This window comes from Oryctolagus cuniculus, chromosome 1, assembly GCF_964237555.1.
Source record: "Oryctolagus cuniculus chromosome 1, mOryCun1.1, whole genome shotgun sequence".
NCBI classification, from domain to species: Eukaryota; Metazoa; Chordata; class Mammalia; order Lagomorpha; family Leporidae; genus Oryctolagus; species Oryctolagus cuniculus.
Window position 1 is genome coordinate 102063126 of NC_091432.1, and position 14796 is coordinate 102077921.

The 14796-nt window shown below is 42.6% G+C and overlaps 1 protein-coding gene across 2 annotated transcripts in view; it reads right to left on the minus strand.

Moving 5' to 3' along the window:
* RDX (radixin) overlaps positions 1 to 14796 on the minus strand; it is an 84281-nt gene that overhangs the window by 51690 nt on the left and 17795 nt on the right. For both annotated transcript variants that reach the window (XM_051849641.2, XM_070077871.1), the window contains 3 exons: positions 9820 to 9903; positions 5683 to 5778; positions 4915 to 5189 (listed from right to left, as the gene is read on the minus strand). In XM_051849641.2, the coding sequence (XP_051705601.1) occupies positions 4915 to 5189; positions 5683 to 5778; positions 9820 to 9903 (455 nt within the window). The remainder of the gene's footprint in view (positions 1 to 4914; positions 5190 to 5682; positions 5779 to 9819; positions 9904 to 14796) is intronic.

Sequence of the window (14796 nt, forward strand, 5' to 3'; positions counted from 1 at the left end):
CCTATGGTCATGTGTTCAGAGTTCTAAGTGAGAAGGAAAGAATCCACCTCTAGCACACAGGCTGCTGCCTCTGTGTGTGCTTGAAGAAAAGGTGGAATACAATTTGCTTGGCAAAACTCTTTTTTTCTTTCATATGACTTCGTGGTTATTTTTTAATCCCATCTTGATTAAAATATGTTTGTCTAAAGGGATCTACTGGGGCTGGTGCTGTGGAGCAGCAGGTTAAAACTCTGGCCTGAAGCACTGGCATCCCACAGGGGTGCTGGTTCTAGTCCCAGCTGCTCCACTTCTGATCCAGCTCTCTGCTATGGCCTGGGAAAGCAGTAGAAGATGGTCCAAGTGCTTGGACCCCTGCACCCACAAGGGAGACCCAGAGGAAGCTCCTGGCTCCTGGATTCTGATCTGTTCTGCTCTGGCTGTTGTGGCCAACTGGGGAGTGAACCATCGGATGGAAGACCTTTCTCTCTCTCTGCTTCTTCTGCCTCTCCTCTGTCTGTGTAACTCTGACTTTCAAATAAAAAATAAATAACAATTATTTTATTTCTTTGGAAGGCAGAGTTACAGAGAGACATAGTGATCTTCCGTAGTTGGTTCACTTTCCAAATGGCCTCAATGAGTACCCCAAGTGGGTACATGGGCCCAAATACTTGAGCCATTCTCTGCTGCTTTTCCAGGAGCATCAGCAGAGAGCTGGTGGGAAGCAGAGCAGCTAGGACTTGAGCAGGCGCCCATATGTGATGGCAGCATGCCAGGCTTCAGCTCAACCAGCTATGCCGCAATGCTGGCCCCACAAGTTTTTATGTCTCTTCTGTATACTTCTAGTGTTCCTTATTTTGATATACAAAAATATAAAAAAGCATTTTAACACCAAATCACACAAGTCAACAGAATCTACCTATTATGCATAGATAATGAATTTTATTTCCTTTGTATCATACAGTTAACTATCCATCTTTATTGGTGACTTCCCAGATCCCTTTTTACTGACAGCAAAAAATCTGCAGTGTAAAAACATTGTTTTACCACTGCAGCTGGTGTGTGCCACAGCAGACTAAGCTGTCAACTGCTAAGCTGGCATAGGTATTAGAGTTCCCAGCTACTCCACTTCTAATCCAGCTTCCTGCTAGTGTACCTTGGAAGGCAGCAGAAGGTGGCCCACTCATGTCTAAGACCAACATGGAGTTCTTGGCTCTAGGCTTCTCCAGCCTGATTCAGCAACAGCTACTGCAGTCATTTGGGGAGTGAAACAGCAGATGGAAGATGGCTCTCCCTCTCTGTTGCTCTGCTCTTCAAACAGTTTTTTTGGTTGTTTTTTAAAGATTTATTTTATTTGAAAGGCAGAGTTAGAGAGAGAGAGAAAGGGAATGATGCAGATCTTCCATATGCCGGTTCACTCCCCAGATGGCTACAATAGCTGGGGCTGGGACTGGACCAGGCTGAAGCCAGGAGCTTAATCTGGGTCTCCCAGGTGGGTTCCAGGCCCAAGGACTTGGACCATCTTCCACTGCCTTCCCAGGCACACCAGCAGGGAATTGGATCAGAAGTTGAACAGCCAGGACTCGAACTGGCACCAACTGGGATGCCAGCATTGCAGGCAGTGGCTCAACCCACTACGCCAGCACACAAATAAATAAATTTTTTAAAAATACTTGCTATGAAAAAAATGCTTTCTTGGGAAATAATTTTTTAAAAGATTTTATTTATTTTATTTGAAAGGTAGAGTTACAGACAGTGAGAAGGAGAGACAAAGACAAAGGTCTTCCTTCCATTGGTTCACTCCCCAAATGGCCGCAATGGCCAGAGTGGGCCCATCTGGAGCCAGGAGCCAGCAGCTTCCTCCCAGTCTCCCAAATGGGTGCAGGGGCCCAAGCACCTGGGCCATCTTCTATGCTTTCCCATGCCATAGCAGTGAGCTGGATCAGAAGAAGAGCAGCCAGGACTAGAACCAGCACCCATATGGGATGCCAGCACCACAGGCAGAGGATTAACCTTCTGCGCCACAGTGCCAGCCCCTAGATTATTCTTTTGAAAGTGGGAGACCAGGAAGAAGCTCCTGGCTCCTGGCTTCAGACTGGCTCAGTGGCTCAGCTCTAGCCATTGCGATCATTTGGGAAGTGAACCAGAGGATAGAAGACCGTTCTGTCTCACCTCTTGCTGTCTGTAACTATTTCTCAAATAAATAAATAAAAATATTCTTAAAAAGTTAATAATCTAGGTTAAACCTAAGGGAAAAAATCAGGCTTATTCATTTATGAACATTTGGCCGGCGCCGCGGCTCACTAGGCTAATCCTCCGCCTAGCGGCGCCAGCACACCGGGTTCTAGTCCTGGTTGGGGCGCCGGATTCTGTCCCGGTTGCCCCGCTTCCAGGCCAGCTCTCTGCTGTGGCTAGGGAGTGCAGTGGAGGATGGCCCAAGTGCTTGGGCCCTGCACCCCATGGGAGACCAGGAGAAGCACCTGGCTCCTGCCATCGGATCAGCGCCGTGCGCCGGCCGCAGCGCGCCGGCCATTGGAGGGTGAACCAACGGCAAAGGAAGACCTTTCTCTCTGTCTCTCTCTCACTGTCCACTCTGCCTGTCAAAAAAAAAAAAAAAAAGTTCATTTATGAACATTTAAGAAATATCTAAGGGCAACTGTTTATAAAATTGTATCATATGTACCAACTTAAACCCAATCTGTGCATTTTAATATATATTAAGTTCTATCTCAATTAAAAACAAAAACTAATCCTTAAAATTCCACTGTACTAGTCAATTGGTTACTCAGGGCTTAAACAAATCTAAACAAAGATTGGTGTTGCAGTAACTAACTAGGAGAATACTGCCATGGTCTGAATACTGCCAATGTCTGCAACAGAACTCATATTGAGGTTTGGTCACCAATGAATTGGTGTTGAGTTTTTAAAGAGGGATTAATGCTCTTCCACACAACTGGATTACTTCTTGTGGGAATGCACTAGTTCTCCAGAGTAGGCTGTTAGAAAGCACCTGGCCCTCTTTGTCCTCTCCTCTCTTCTTCATTTGCCCAACTCCCTTCCGCTTTACAGCCATGATGCAGGCCCTTACCACAAGCCAACCAGATGCAGCTGCCCAATCTTGACAGCGTCCAGAAACATGAGGAAATAAACCTCTTTTCTGTATAAATTACCCAGTCTCATGTGTTCTGTTACAGCAACAGAAAACATATCCAAAAACACAAGTAGTTGTCTTTCCTGATTCATCTGGTAACAACACACATTCTACCTTCTTCTAAGATATTATTGCAGTAATTATTAACTGGTAGAACTCAGTAACATTTAATAATCAAATGTTAAAGCAGGCCGGCGCCGTGGCTCAATAGGCTAATCGTCCACCTGCGGCATCAGCACACTGGGTTCTAGTCCCAGTCGGGGCGCTGGATTCTGTCCTGGTCACTCCTCTTCCTGTCCAGCTCTCTGCTATGGCCCGGGAAGGCAATGGAGGATGGCCCAGGTCCTTGGGCCCTGCACCCGCATGGGAGACCAGGAGAAGCACCTGGCTCCTAGCTTCGGATCAGTGCGGTGCGCCAGCCTCAACGGCCATTGTGGGGTGAACGAACAGAAAAGGGAAGACCTTTCTCTCTGTCTCTCTCACTGTCCACTCTGCCTGTCCAAAAAAAAAAAAAAAAGATGCCACCTGCAACACTGGCATGCCATCCTGGAGAGACATAATCCTGGCTGTTCTGCTTCAGATCCTGCTATCTGCTAATGTGCCTGGGAAAGCAGCAGAAGCTGGCCTAAGTGCTTAAGCTTCTGCCACCTACAAGGAAGACCTGGATGTAATTTCAGGCTCCTAGCTTCAGTCTAGCCTAACCCTAGCCATTGCAGCCTTTTGGGGAGTGAACAATTGAATCAGAAAAAAAAAATTTAGGTAATAAATAGATGATGTTAATCAAAAATAAATTTCAAAGCCTATGATCAAAGGAAATCTAATAAAATGAACAGAAAGGAGTTTCGTCTTTCTACATATTTACTTGTTATGAAAAAGAAACTCTACTACAAGGAAAAACTGAAATTTTAAGTTAACAATATATTTTTGCATCTAAATAGAAATTTTGAAATTTAAGAATTTTACTAAGAAACTAACAAAACTCTTTCCAAATTGTAAAAGAAAGATCTCAATATACCTTCAACTATCAGGATCATGTGAGCTACCAAAATAAAAAAACAGATATTTAAATGTAATGTCTGATCCTGCATTTTTCTAAGATCTCATAAATACTACTGCTGAATAACATTGTGTCACAGTTTATAATTTAAAGTGTAAACCACAGATTCATGAACTGTTATCACAAATTGGAAGAAAAGCAGAGAATTATTATGCCCACTCTGCTTTTAGATATCGAGGCTCAGACATTTAGGCTGTGAACTTAACATCACATAAATAGCAAAGAATACAATCTGCAGTCAAAAGTCTAGGTCTTGTAATTTTTTTCCATATTTCAAAACAACTGTTACAGGGGAAGCATGATACTGCAGATAAGAATAGAGTACTAACTTAGGACTCAAAAAAAACCCTAGTTTAAAAATCCTTTTTTCAAAGTTAGAACCTTGAACCTGTAGAGGAAACATAGACAGCTACTACTTATTCTCAAAAGCACTTAGTAAGCATCTACCTGCAGGTGCTAGAATTTTTACTAAGTAGCAACAGCTACCTCCTTTCCCCAAACCCAAATTATCACTGCCTCCATTTATTACCTATGTTAGGGAATGAGGAGGGATGAGGTAGACCAACTCCAAGTAATTACAAAACATGTATGTACTGACTACTACGTCATAATTTTTTAAAATATGCACTCTGATGCAGCTGGCAACTTAAAAATCTCAAAAACTATTTGACTTATAAACTTATAGAACATAATCCTCAGAGAATATAACATGAAGGCACATTTCACTTACCGCTGAGGTAGGAGTCTATCATTAGCCAAGTAGCCCGGCTTATGAATCTCTTTATTATAATCTCCATACTTGGCTTGGACAGCATAGGAAGCCAAAAGAACTGCAGTTTCTGGTGGGCAATATATCTCATCGTTTAAGATGGCCTCTTTAACTTGCAAGAAGAAAAGTCTCTGAGTTATTTCTTGAATTAATTCCTCAGAAACATCTTCAGGGAAGAATTTAGCTCTAAACTTGAACTGCAAAGGATTCTCTTTTTTAACATCTTGCTGGGTCACCTGCAATAGTAATTTCAAGTATAATCAACCAAAACATTTCACAATAATTGAACCTAGTGTTTGGAAGAAAACGGCAAGTGAAATACAAGATTTTTAAGAAGTCAATAAACAAATAATGTAAATGTAAAAAAAAAAGTCTACACTAGTGAACATGACTTGTAACTACATATCCTAACCAATAACCACAATGAAAACTTCTCTTCATATTTTGAGAAGCTGATCCTGCAGAAGTTCAAATTCAAGTCAAAGTACCGAGATATACCACATGTAATATTTGCTTTAAAATAGTATTTTTGTGCTAAATTTTCAAATAGGACAGGTGTTTCGTTTCTTAGGCTATGAAGTAATGGTACCTTATTGTATTAAAAGACATGTACCTTTTAATGACTGACAGAACTAACTGCAAAGAAAGGCTTGCAACCAGTAAAACCCTTAAGCTTTTCCAGCATAAACCAATTTAAGTATTACTTTAATATCATCATACACATTTTACCTTCTTATTTAGTTTCAGCCATGTAGAATAACCTTTGCTGTCTACATACTGCAGCCCAAAAAACCAGACCTCACGCAAACCAACTGTTTTCACCACCTACCAAAAAAAAGAAAGTCAATTTCAGTTCAACATTCACATTATAACTAAACGACACTATAATTCAAAAGAACAAAACTATATGAGTTTAGGTGTATTCCTTTGCTACAGTAAAAGGTCTTTCCTCATTTTAAATTTCCTTTTTACATTCAATTTTGTAGAGTTACTTCAATCTTCTTATTAATCTATTTAGTAAAGATTTATTTATTTGCTCTCTGCTATGGCCTGGGAAAGCAGTGGAAGATGGCCCAAGTCCATAGGCTCCTGCACCAGTGCAGGAGACCAGGTAGAAGCTTCTGGCTAGCCAGCGCCGGGGCTCACTAGGCTAATCCTCCACCTTGCAGCGCTGGCACACTGGGTTCTAGTCCCGGTCGGGGCGCCAGATTCTGTCCCGGTTGCCCCTCTTCCAGGCCAGCTCTCTGCTGTGGCTAGGGAGTGCAGTGGAGGATGGCCCAAGTACCTGGGCCCTGCACCCCATGGGAGACCAGAAGAAGTACCTGGCTCCTGCCATCGGATCAGCGCAGTGCACTGGCCACAGTGCGCTAGCCGCGGCAGCCACTGGAGGGTGAACCAACGACAAAAGAATACCTTTCTTTCTGCCTCTCTCTCTCACTGTCCACTCTACCTGTCAAAAAAAAAAAAAAAAAAAAAAAAAAAAAAAAAACAACTTCTGGCTACTGGCTACCGGCTCAGCTCAGGCCATTGGAGCCATTTGGGGAGTAAACCAGAACACAGAAGACCTCTCTCTCTGCCTCAGCCTCTCTATAACTCTGCCTTCCAAATAAATAAATCTTTAAAAAACAAAAAAAAGGCTAAGATAGATATCGTTTGGCAGCTCATGACAAGAGCCTCGGGTGATTACTGACGTCATAAATAGAGTGTCAATTGTTAAATCAACAAGAGACACTGTGCACAGTGAAATAAGGAAAATGACACATAGGAGGCGACATTTTTAAACTTTACAGAAAGATTTTACAGCAGTTTGTCACTGTGCTTTGTTTTTTAGAGCTCTCATATGCTGGTTGCCTTCCCTGAATACCAAGGCCAAAGCTGGGAACTGGAGACATAAACCAGATCTCCCATGTGGGTGGCAAGAATCCAATTATTTGAGCCATCACTGCTGCCTCTCAGGGTCTGCACGGTCAGGCAGCTGCAGTCAAGAACCAGAGCTGGGAATCAAAACCAGGGACTCCCAACATGAGATGCGAGAGTCTTACCACTAAACTAAGCATTTGCTCAATATCAAATCCTAAGCAACTTTTTTTTTTAAGATTTTATTTATTTATTTGAGAGGTAGAATTACAGACAGTGAGAGAGAGACCTTCCATCCACTGGCTCACTCCCCAAATGGCCCCAACAGCCGATCTGAAGTCAAGAGCATCTTCCAGGTCTCCCACGTGGGTGCAGGGGCCTAAGGACTTGAGCCATCTTCTACTGCTTTCCCTGGCCACAGCAGAGAGCTGGATCAGAAAAGGAGCAGCCAGGACTAGAACCAGCACCAATATGGGATGCCAATGCTGCAGGTGGAGGATCAACCTACTGTGCCACAGAACTGGCCCCAACAAACTTTTTTTTTTTTTTTAAAGATTTATTTATTTGAAAGGTGGAGTTACAGAGCGGCAGAAGCAGAGAAAGAGAAAATCTTCCATCCGCTGGTTCACTTCCCAGATGGCTGCAATCGCCGGAGCTGAGCTGATTTGAAGCCAGCAGCTTCTTGCCAGTCTTCCATGTGGGTGCAGGGACCCAAGGACTCGGGCTATCTTCCACTGCTTTCCCAGGTCACAGCAGAGAGCTGGATCGGAAGTAGAGCAGCTGAGACTTGAACCCACACCCATATGAGATGCCAGCACTACAGGCAGCGGCTTTACCTGCCATGCCACAGTGCCAGCCTGGACATTTTTAAAATAATATTAAAAGAGTCTAGGCTTTTGGTCTTAAGACAGAAAACTACTCAATTTAATGTTCATCTCTTGAAGAGTTTCGCTGGAAAGATAAAAAGCATTAAAAATAAGAAAACATTTAGCTTGGTGAGGAAATAGGAAAGGTTACTAACATAAAAAGCACAAAAACTGAGAAATTTCTGGAGGGTAAAAAGTTCATACTAACAATGCAAAAGTTGGTAAATGCCAAACAAAAAAACAGGAGAAAAAGAGACCCCAAATAATTTTTAACTTTGGCAAAAGAGAAGTTGCTAGAGCAAAGCCACAGAAAGCATCCATGTTCACAGCGACAGGAGTAGGAAATGACAGGTGAAGAGCAGCCAAGAGTAGCAAACAGCAGAGTAACTGGCCTCACCATTTGCTTCCATGCTTTGAGATTCACATTACTGGTTGAGTAGAAGGGGGAAGTACCACAATGGGTTCAAGGGTAGGGCCTGAACTATTTTAGACTACCTCAGAAACACCAAGAGGAAGAGGAGAACTCAGGTGTGAAATCCCCTCACAAATTCAAACTCCCCCTATGGCTCTTGCCCTACTTCTTTTAGAGGTGTTATCAGAAACTTCCAATCACACAACTTTCTAAGTAAAAAGTACTCAGACATATAACTACAGTTCATACATACATATGACAGATCACTTCAAAAAGTTCACAGACAAGTAGAATTAAATGGTTGTTTATTTTGGTGCAAAAAAAATTTTAATTCTTGCATATGAAGGTCAAATAGCTCATGAAAAATACATATTATGCAAAAACAATCTGAAAAGGTACTGAGGCTAAGGAGCTTCTTTGTGGGCCAGGTAAGGATGGCCTCCAGGGGTCTGGCTGTGGCCATGGCAGGTTAAGCGGCCACATGCAATCCCATGTGAGCACGGGTTGGATTCTACTTCCAATCTAGCTCCCTGCAATGTGCCTAGAAAGCAGAGGAAGAAGGCCCAAATATGGAGGCCCTTGCCACTCACATGGGATACTCAGATGAAGCTCGTGGCTATAATTCTCTGTAACTCTGCCTTTCAAATAAATAAATAAATCTTTTAAAAAGAAAAAAAGAAAAAAAAAAAACAAGGCTGTTGCCCCCCCCTCAAAATATTATGCATGGATTTCAAAATATATTTTTGAATGTCTGAAGAACCTTACATTTATTTATAAATTGCATACTACTATCATGCTAATACATTAAAAATCATGTATTTTAAAATTCAGGAAAAAAATCAAAATTTAAACATTTCAATTATTTCTTACACCCTAGTAGATCTTCTTGAGTACTCCTTGGTTAGTACGAACAACTACATACTCTCATTGAGAGGACCCAGTCTGCTCACAGCTTACAAGCTCATCCCAGATACTCCTTACACTCAAGGTATAGCGGAGTTTTAGACCCTTGCATTTGGGCTCAAAAGAAGTTGTCAGAAAAAAGAACAACAAAGTAAGGAACTGCTGAGAGGAGTCCATACAAGTTAACCACACTCAATAATCTAGCCCTTCATTTGCAGTATGATTTATATATGCATATATAAAATTATCAGATAATGATCATGCACTTTACACATTCTACTCACGGACTATCTACAGTAATTTTGAATGACTTTCAGTCACCATCATAATGATTTTCCTAACAGATATTAAATACACAACTGTTAACTGCTTTGAAAAGCTCTATCAGACAAATGTAGGAATGAGAAGGAACTGAAAAATATCCCTCGAGTTATTCAAGACATATGAATAGATACTGTGGAAAAATTCCAAGTGATACATTTGCTGCATTAGCAATAAACATCTAAGAACATACAAAGTACTGAGGACATCCCATATGGGCACTGGTCGAGTCTTGGCTACTCCACTTCTGATCCGGCTCTCTGCCATGGCCTAGGATGGTAACAGAAGATGGCTCAAGTCGCTAGGCCCCTGCATCCGTATGGGAGACCCAGAAGAAACTCCTGGCTCCGGACTTCAGATGGGCACAGGTCCGGTCATTACCATCATCTAGGGAGTTAACTTTCTCTCTCTCTCTCTGCCTCCGCCTCTCTGTAACTCTGCCTTTCAAATAAAATAAATAAATCTGGAGGAAAAAAAAGTTGCGTACTTCATGAGGTTAAATGATACCTGGTCAAAAAGTTGTTTGCCAGTTGTATTCGGCTGGATGGCAAATTCCAGCTCAGCATCCATTGTAGTTACTCTCACATTAATCTACAATAAAAACAAAAAGGATCATCAGTAAGAAAGAGAATACACTACAAAACTTTTATATGATTTATAATATTTTCTTAGATATAGTGATAAAGTTTCATTTTACTCACAAAAAAAATCTCAATTCTATTTGAAATACAACAAACTGGGGCCAATGTTGTGGTACAGTGGGTAAAGAAGCCGCCTGTGACACTGGCAATCCCACATGGGTGCCGGTTCATGACACAACTGCTCCACTTCTGATCCATCTCCCTGCAAATGGCCTGAGAAAGCAGCAGAGGATGGCCCAGGTGCTTCGGCCCCTGTATCCATATGGGAGACCCAGATGAAGCTCCTGGCTCCTGACTTCGGCCTGGCCCAGCCTCAACCATTGCAGCCATCTGGGGAGTGAAACCAGCAGATGGGACATCTCTCGTTCTCTGTCTCTCCCTTAGTTTTTATAAATAAAATAAATAAACCTTTTTTTTAAAGATTTTATTTTATTTGAGAGGTACAGTTACAGACAGTGAGCGGGAGAGACAGAGAGAAAGGTCTTCCTTCCATTGGTTCACTCCCCAAATGGCCGCAATGGCTGGAGCTACACCAATCTGAAGCCAGGAGCCAGGCGTCTCCTGCCAGTCTCCCATGTGGGCGCAGGAGCTCAAGAACTTGGACCATCCTCCACTGCTTTCCCAGGCCATAGCAAAGAGCTGAATGGGAAGAGGAGCAGCTGGGACTAGAACCGGCGCTCATATGGGATGCTGGTGCCGCAGGCGGAGGATTAACCTACTGCATCACAGTGCCGGCCCCAAATAAACCTTTTTTAAAAAAATACAAAGAACTTATGAAATCCTCACTTAAAAACATCTACTGAAAACTTATATGCATACTGGGTGCTAGACCATTGGCTTTTTCATATGACTCTTGTAACAATACTGGGAGATCCTATGTTCATTTCTATGGAAATTCGAAGAGTTTTCATTACTTGCCCAAGAACACAGTGACCTGAATGAAACAGCCAAACAGATTTAAACTGCGGTCTAACTCCTAATTTTTTGACTATAAAAGAATTCTCACTATTATTCTCACTATCCCATATGCCTTTCAACACAAAAAAACCTGATACTTTATTCATATTGCAAATGTATCCTTTACTTTATAAAAAACATTACTCTACACATCTTTATTTGCCAAACTCCATTTAATTTACTTATTTATTTGAAAGGCAGAGACACAGAGACAGACAGGCATCTATCATCTGTTGATTCACTCCCTATATGTATGCAAGAGTTGGAGCCAGGACAGGAACTCAATATGGGTTTTCCACATCAGGGACAAGGATCCAATTACTTGACCTATCGCAGCTGGAACTGGAAGTAGAGCCAGAACTCAAACCCAGGCACTCCAATATAGGATGCAGGCATCCCAGGCAGCATCTTAACCACTGTACCAAACGTCCACCTCAGACTCCATTTTAGATACCAATTTTCTTGGGTAAATAACTTTCTTATCAAGTATCTCAAAAAATTAACAAGGCTTATTGCTACAGTTTAGATATTAGCTTGGATGCCTTCCAAAGGCCCAGAGTAATTAAGATAGGTCCACAAAGTCTTACAATAATGGTTAATAGATTAAGCTTAGAGACTGAGAGGCTGACGCTGTGGCTTAGTGAGCTAAGCTGCTGTCTGAATCACAGGCTTCTCATTATGGGCACTAGTTCAATTCCCGGATGCTCCACTTCCAATCCAACTCCCTGCTAACGTGGCTGGGGAAAGTAGCAGAAAATAGCTCAAGTGCTTTAGGGTCCTGAACCCTCGTGGGAGACCCAGAAGAAGCTCTTGGCTTCAGTCTAGACCAGCCCTGGCCATTGTGGCCATTTGGAGAGTGAATCATCGGATCAAAGCAGTCTCTCTCTGGGTACCCCCTCTCTGCCGTTCAAAATAAAAAATAAATAATCCTTTAAAGAAAACGGAAATGTAATTCAATTACGGTATCTAGGAGGCAGGCCTAGTGGGAAATCTTTAGGTCATGAAGGTATGCCCATGAAAAGTAGTTCTTACAAGAGGGCTGGTTTCTAAAAGCCAAACTGGGCCTAACTGCTCCTCAGAGGCTTCCTAGCTCATGTGATCCCTGTTCTGCATCCATTCTCCATCTACTGCCCTCATCAGATGCCAGACAAATGGGGCCACCCAATCTCGGGCTGTAAAGCCAAAATAAGCCTTCTTCTTCCTAAGCTGCTTCTCTCAGGTATCTGGTGTACTGATGGAAAGCTGACTAGTACAGTCAGGGCTGGGCCAAGATGAAACCAAGAGACCAGAATCCCATCTGGGTCTCCCACATGAATGGCAGCAGCCCAAGCACTTTAGCCATCATCCAGCAGAAAGCTGGACAGGAAGCAAAGAAGCTAGAACTCAAACTGAAATTTCACTAGGGAACGTAATTTGTTGAGCACTGGGACTGAATTCCAGATTCTTGGCTTTGGCCTTCTCCAGCCCTGCCATTGCAGGCATTTGAGCGAATCAGTGGATGGAAGACTTGCCTGTCTCTGCATTTCAAATAAAACAAAATTTTAAGCTTCTTCATTTGATCCTAACAATAATTTTTTGAACTAATTAAAGGGCTTGTTATCAAATCAACTGTACTTTCAAATAAAAAAAAAAAACAGGTTTGCTTCAGTAATGACTTGATCAAGGTTACTTATTTACTAAGTGTAAACTGGGCCAACAACATCAATGTCAAACGTGAAGATCAAATTAAACTTCTTCAAGCTTTGTGTTTTGAAAAACCATTATTTCTTTTTAAAGGAAGGGGAGAGAAATGACTATATTCTGATCTAGAAAGGAAATTTTTTTTTACTATTAATATTAAAAATACTCTTTTCTAAATTTCCAATGCATTTATAATACACTAACCGATATACAACTATATACAATTTTGACTCTTTACGAAATAACTACAAGTTCTCCACTCAATTGAACTGGCAAAATAGTTGTAAACTTTCACAGTCTCACTGAAGTCATTAGTTAGAGTTGCTTCACATACCTACCTACACTGAAACAGAACACCTTCTGACAGCCTTCTGACTGTCCCCCATAGCCCAAAGTGTCCTTGCCTGTCCTTTATTAAAAGGAATTCACTGACTTAACACAGTGATCCAGCTGGCCTTACAAGGTTCTAATCACAAGACTTAAGGAGTCATTTGCATCCACAACAGGTAAGAACCTTGACGGCCAGTACCATCCTGGAGTGGTTTGTAGGGGAATTCCAGGTTCGGGCAGAATGAACCTGCCACCTTTATGTAATCCCCAGACCAACTGCAGCCCATCTGGCCACCATAAACTGAAGCACATAGCATGCACTGACCAGCCAAAGGAAGGTCAGAAGTTCCATTGGCCAACCACAAACTTCACACAACTCTCAGCCCCAATTTCAATCTCTAAGAACCTTCACTCCTAACTCTTTGGAGTGCTCAGGAATTAACCAATAGCTACTCAGCTCCTTGCTCTGCCTTTGCAATAAATACTTTCTTCCAACACCCAGATGTCTGTGATTGGCTTTCTGCGCATCGGGCAAGCTGACCCAGTTTGAGGGCTCTACAACACCTCCAACTAGTTTGGGGTGTTGTTTGGCAACAATACTTGATGTTATCAGATGTTAAGGTTAGCCCTTCCAGTCACTATAAATTATCTATCTCACTGTATTTTTTTTTAAGATTTTATTGATTTATTTGAGAGGTAGAGTTACAGACAGTGAGAGGGGGGGAGAGAGAGAGAAAGGTCTTCCTTCTGTTGGTTCACTCCTCAAATGGCTGCAACAGCCAGAGATGCACCGATCCGAAGCCAGGAGCCAGGTGCTTCTTCCCAGTCTCCCATGTGGGTACAGGGGCCCAAGGACTTGGGCCATCTTCTACTGCTTTCCTAGGCCACAGCAGAGAACTGGGTTGGAAGAGGAGCAACGGGGACTAGAACCAGCATCCATATGGGATGCCAGCGCCGCAGGCAGAGGATTAACCTACTGCGCCAAGGCTCCGGCCCCCTCACTGGAAATTTTAATGTCCATTTCCCTGACAACTAACTTTCATATGCTTATTAGCTATTAATGTAGCTTCTTTAGAGGACTGTGCTGTGGTATAGAAGGTTAAGCCTTTGCCTGCAATGCTAGCATCCCACATGGGCACCGGTTCAAGACCCAGCTGCTCCACTTCCAACCCAGCTCCTTACTAATGTGCCTGGGAAGGCAGCAGAAGATGGCCCAAGTACTCGGGCCCCTGTAGTCACATAGGAGACCAAGATGAAGCTTCAGTCTCCTGAATTCTGCAAGGCCCAGTCTGGGCCATTACAGCCATATGGGAAGCGAACCAGCAGATGGAATGTCTCTGTTTCTCCCTCTCTCTCTCTCTTTTTCTCTGTATCTTTAACTTTCAAATAAATAAATAAATATGTATACAGCTTCTATGTGAAGATTCTGTTCAAATTGTTTGCCCTTTGCAAAATTTTTTAAAATTTTATTTTACATGAAGACATTTATTTATTTGAAAGGCGTTATAGGGAGAAAGAAAGATATGTTCCATCTGCTGGATCAGAAGCGGAGTAGCCAGGACACAAACTGTCATCCATATGGGATACTCGTGTCACAGGCGGCAGCTTAACCCTTTATGCCCAATGCTGGCCCTTCTATGCTTAAAAAAAATTATTTATTTATTTGAAAGGCAGAGTTAGAGAGGGAGAGGCAGAGGCAGAGACAGAGACAGAGAGAGAGAGAGATCGTCCATCTGCTGGTTCACTCCCCAAATAGCTCCAACAGCCAGTGCTGGGCCAATCTGAAGCCAGGAGCCAGGAGCCTCCTCTGGGTCTCTCATGTGGGTGCAAGAGGCCCAAGGACTTGGGCCACCTTTCAATGTTTTCCCAAGCTCAT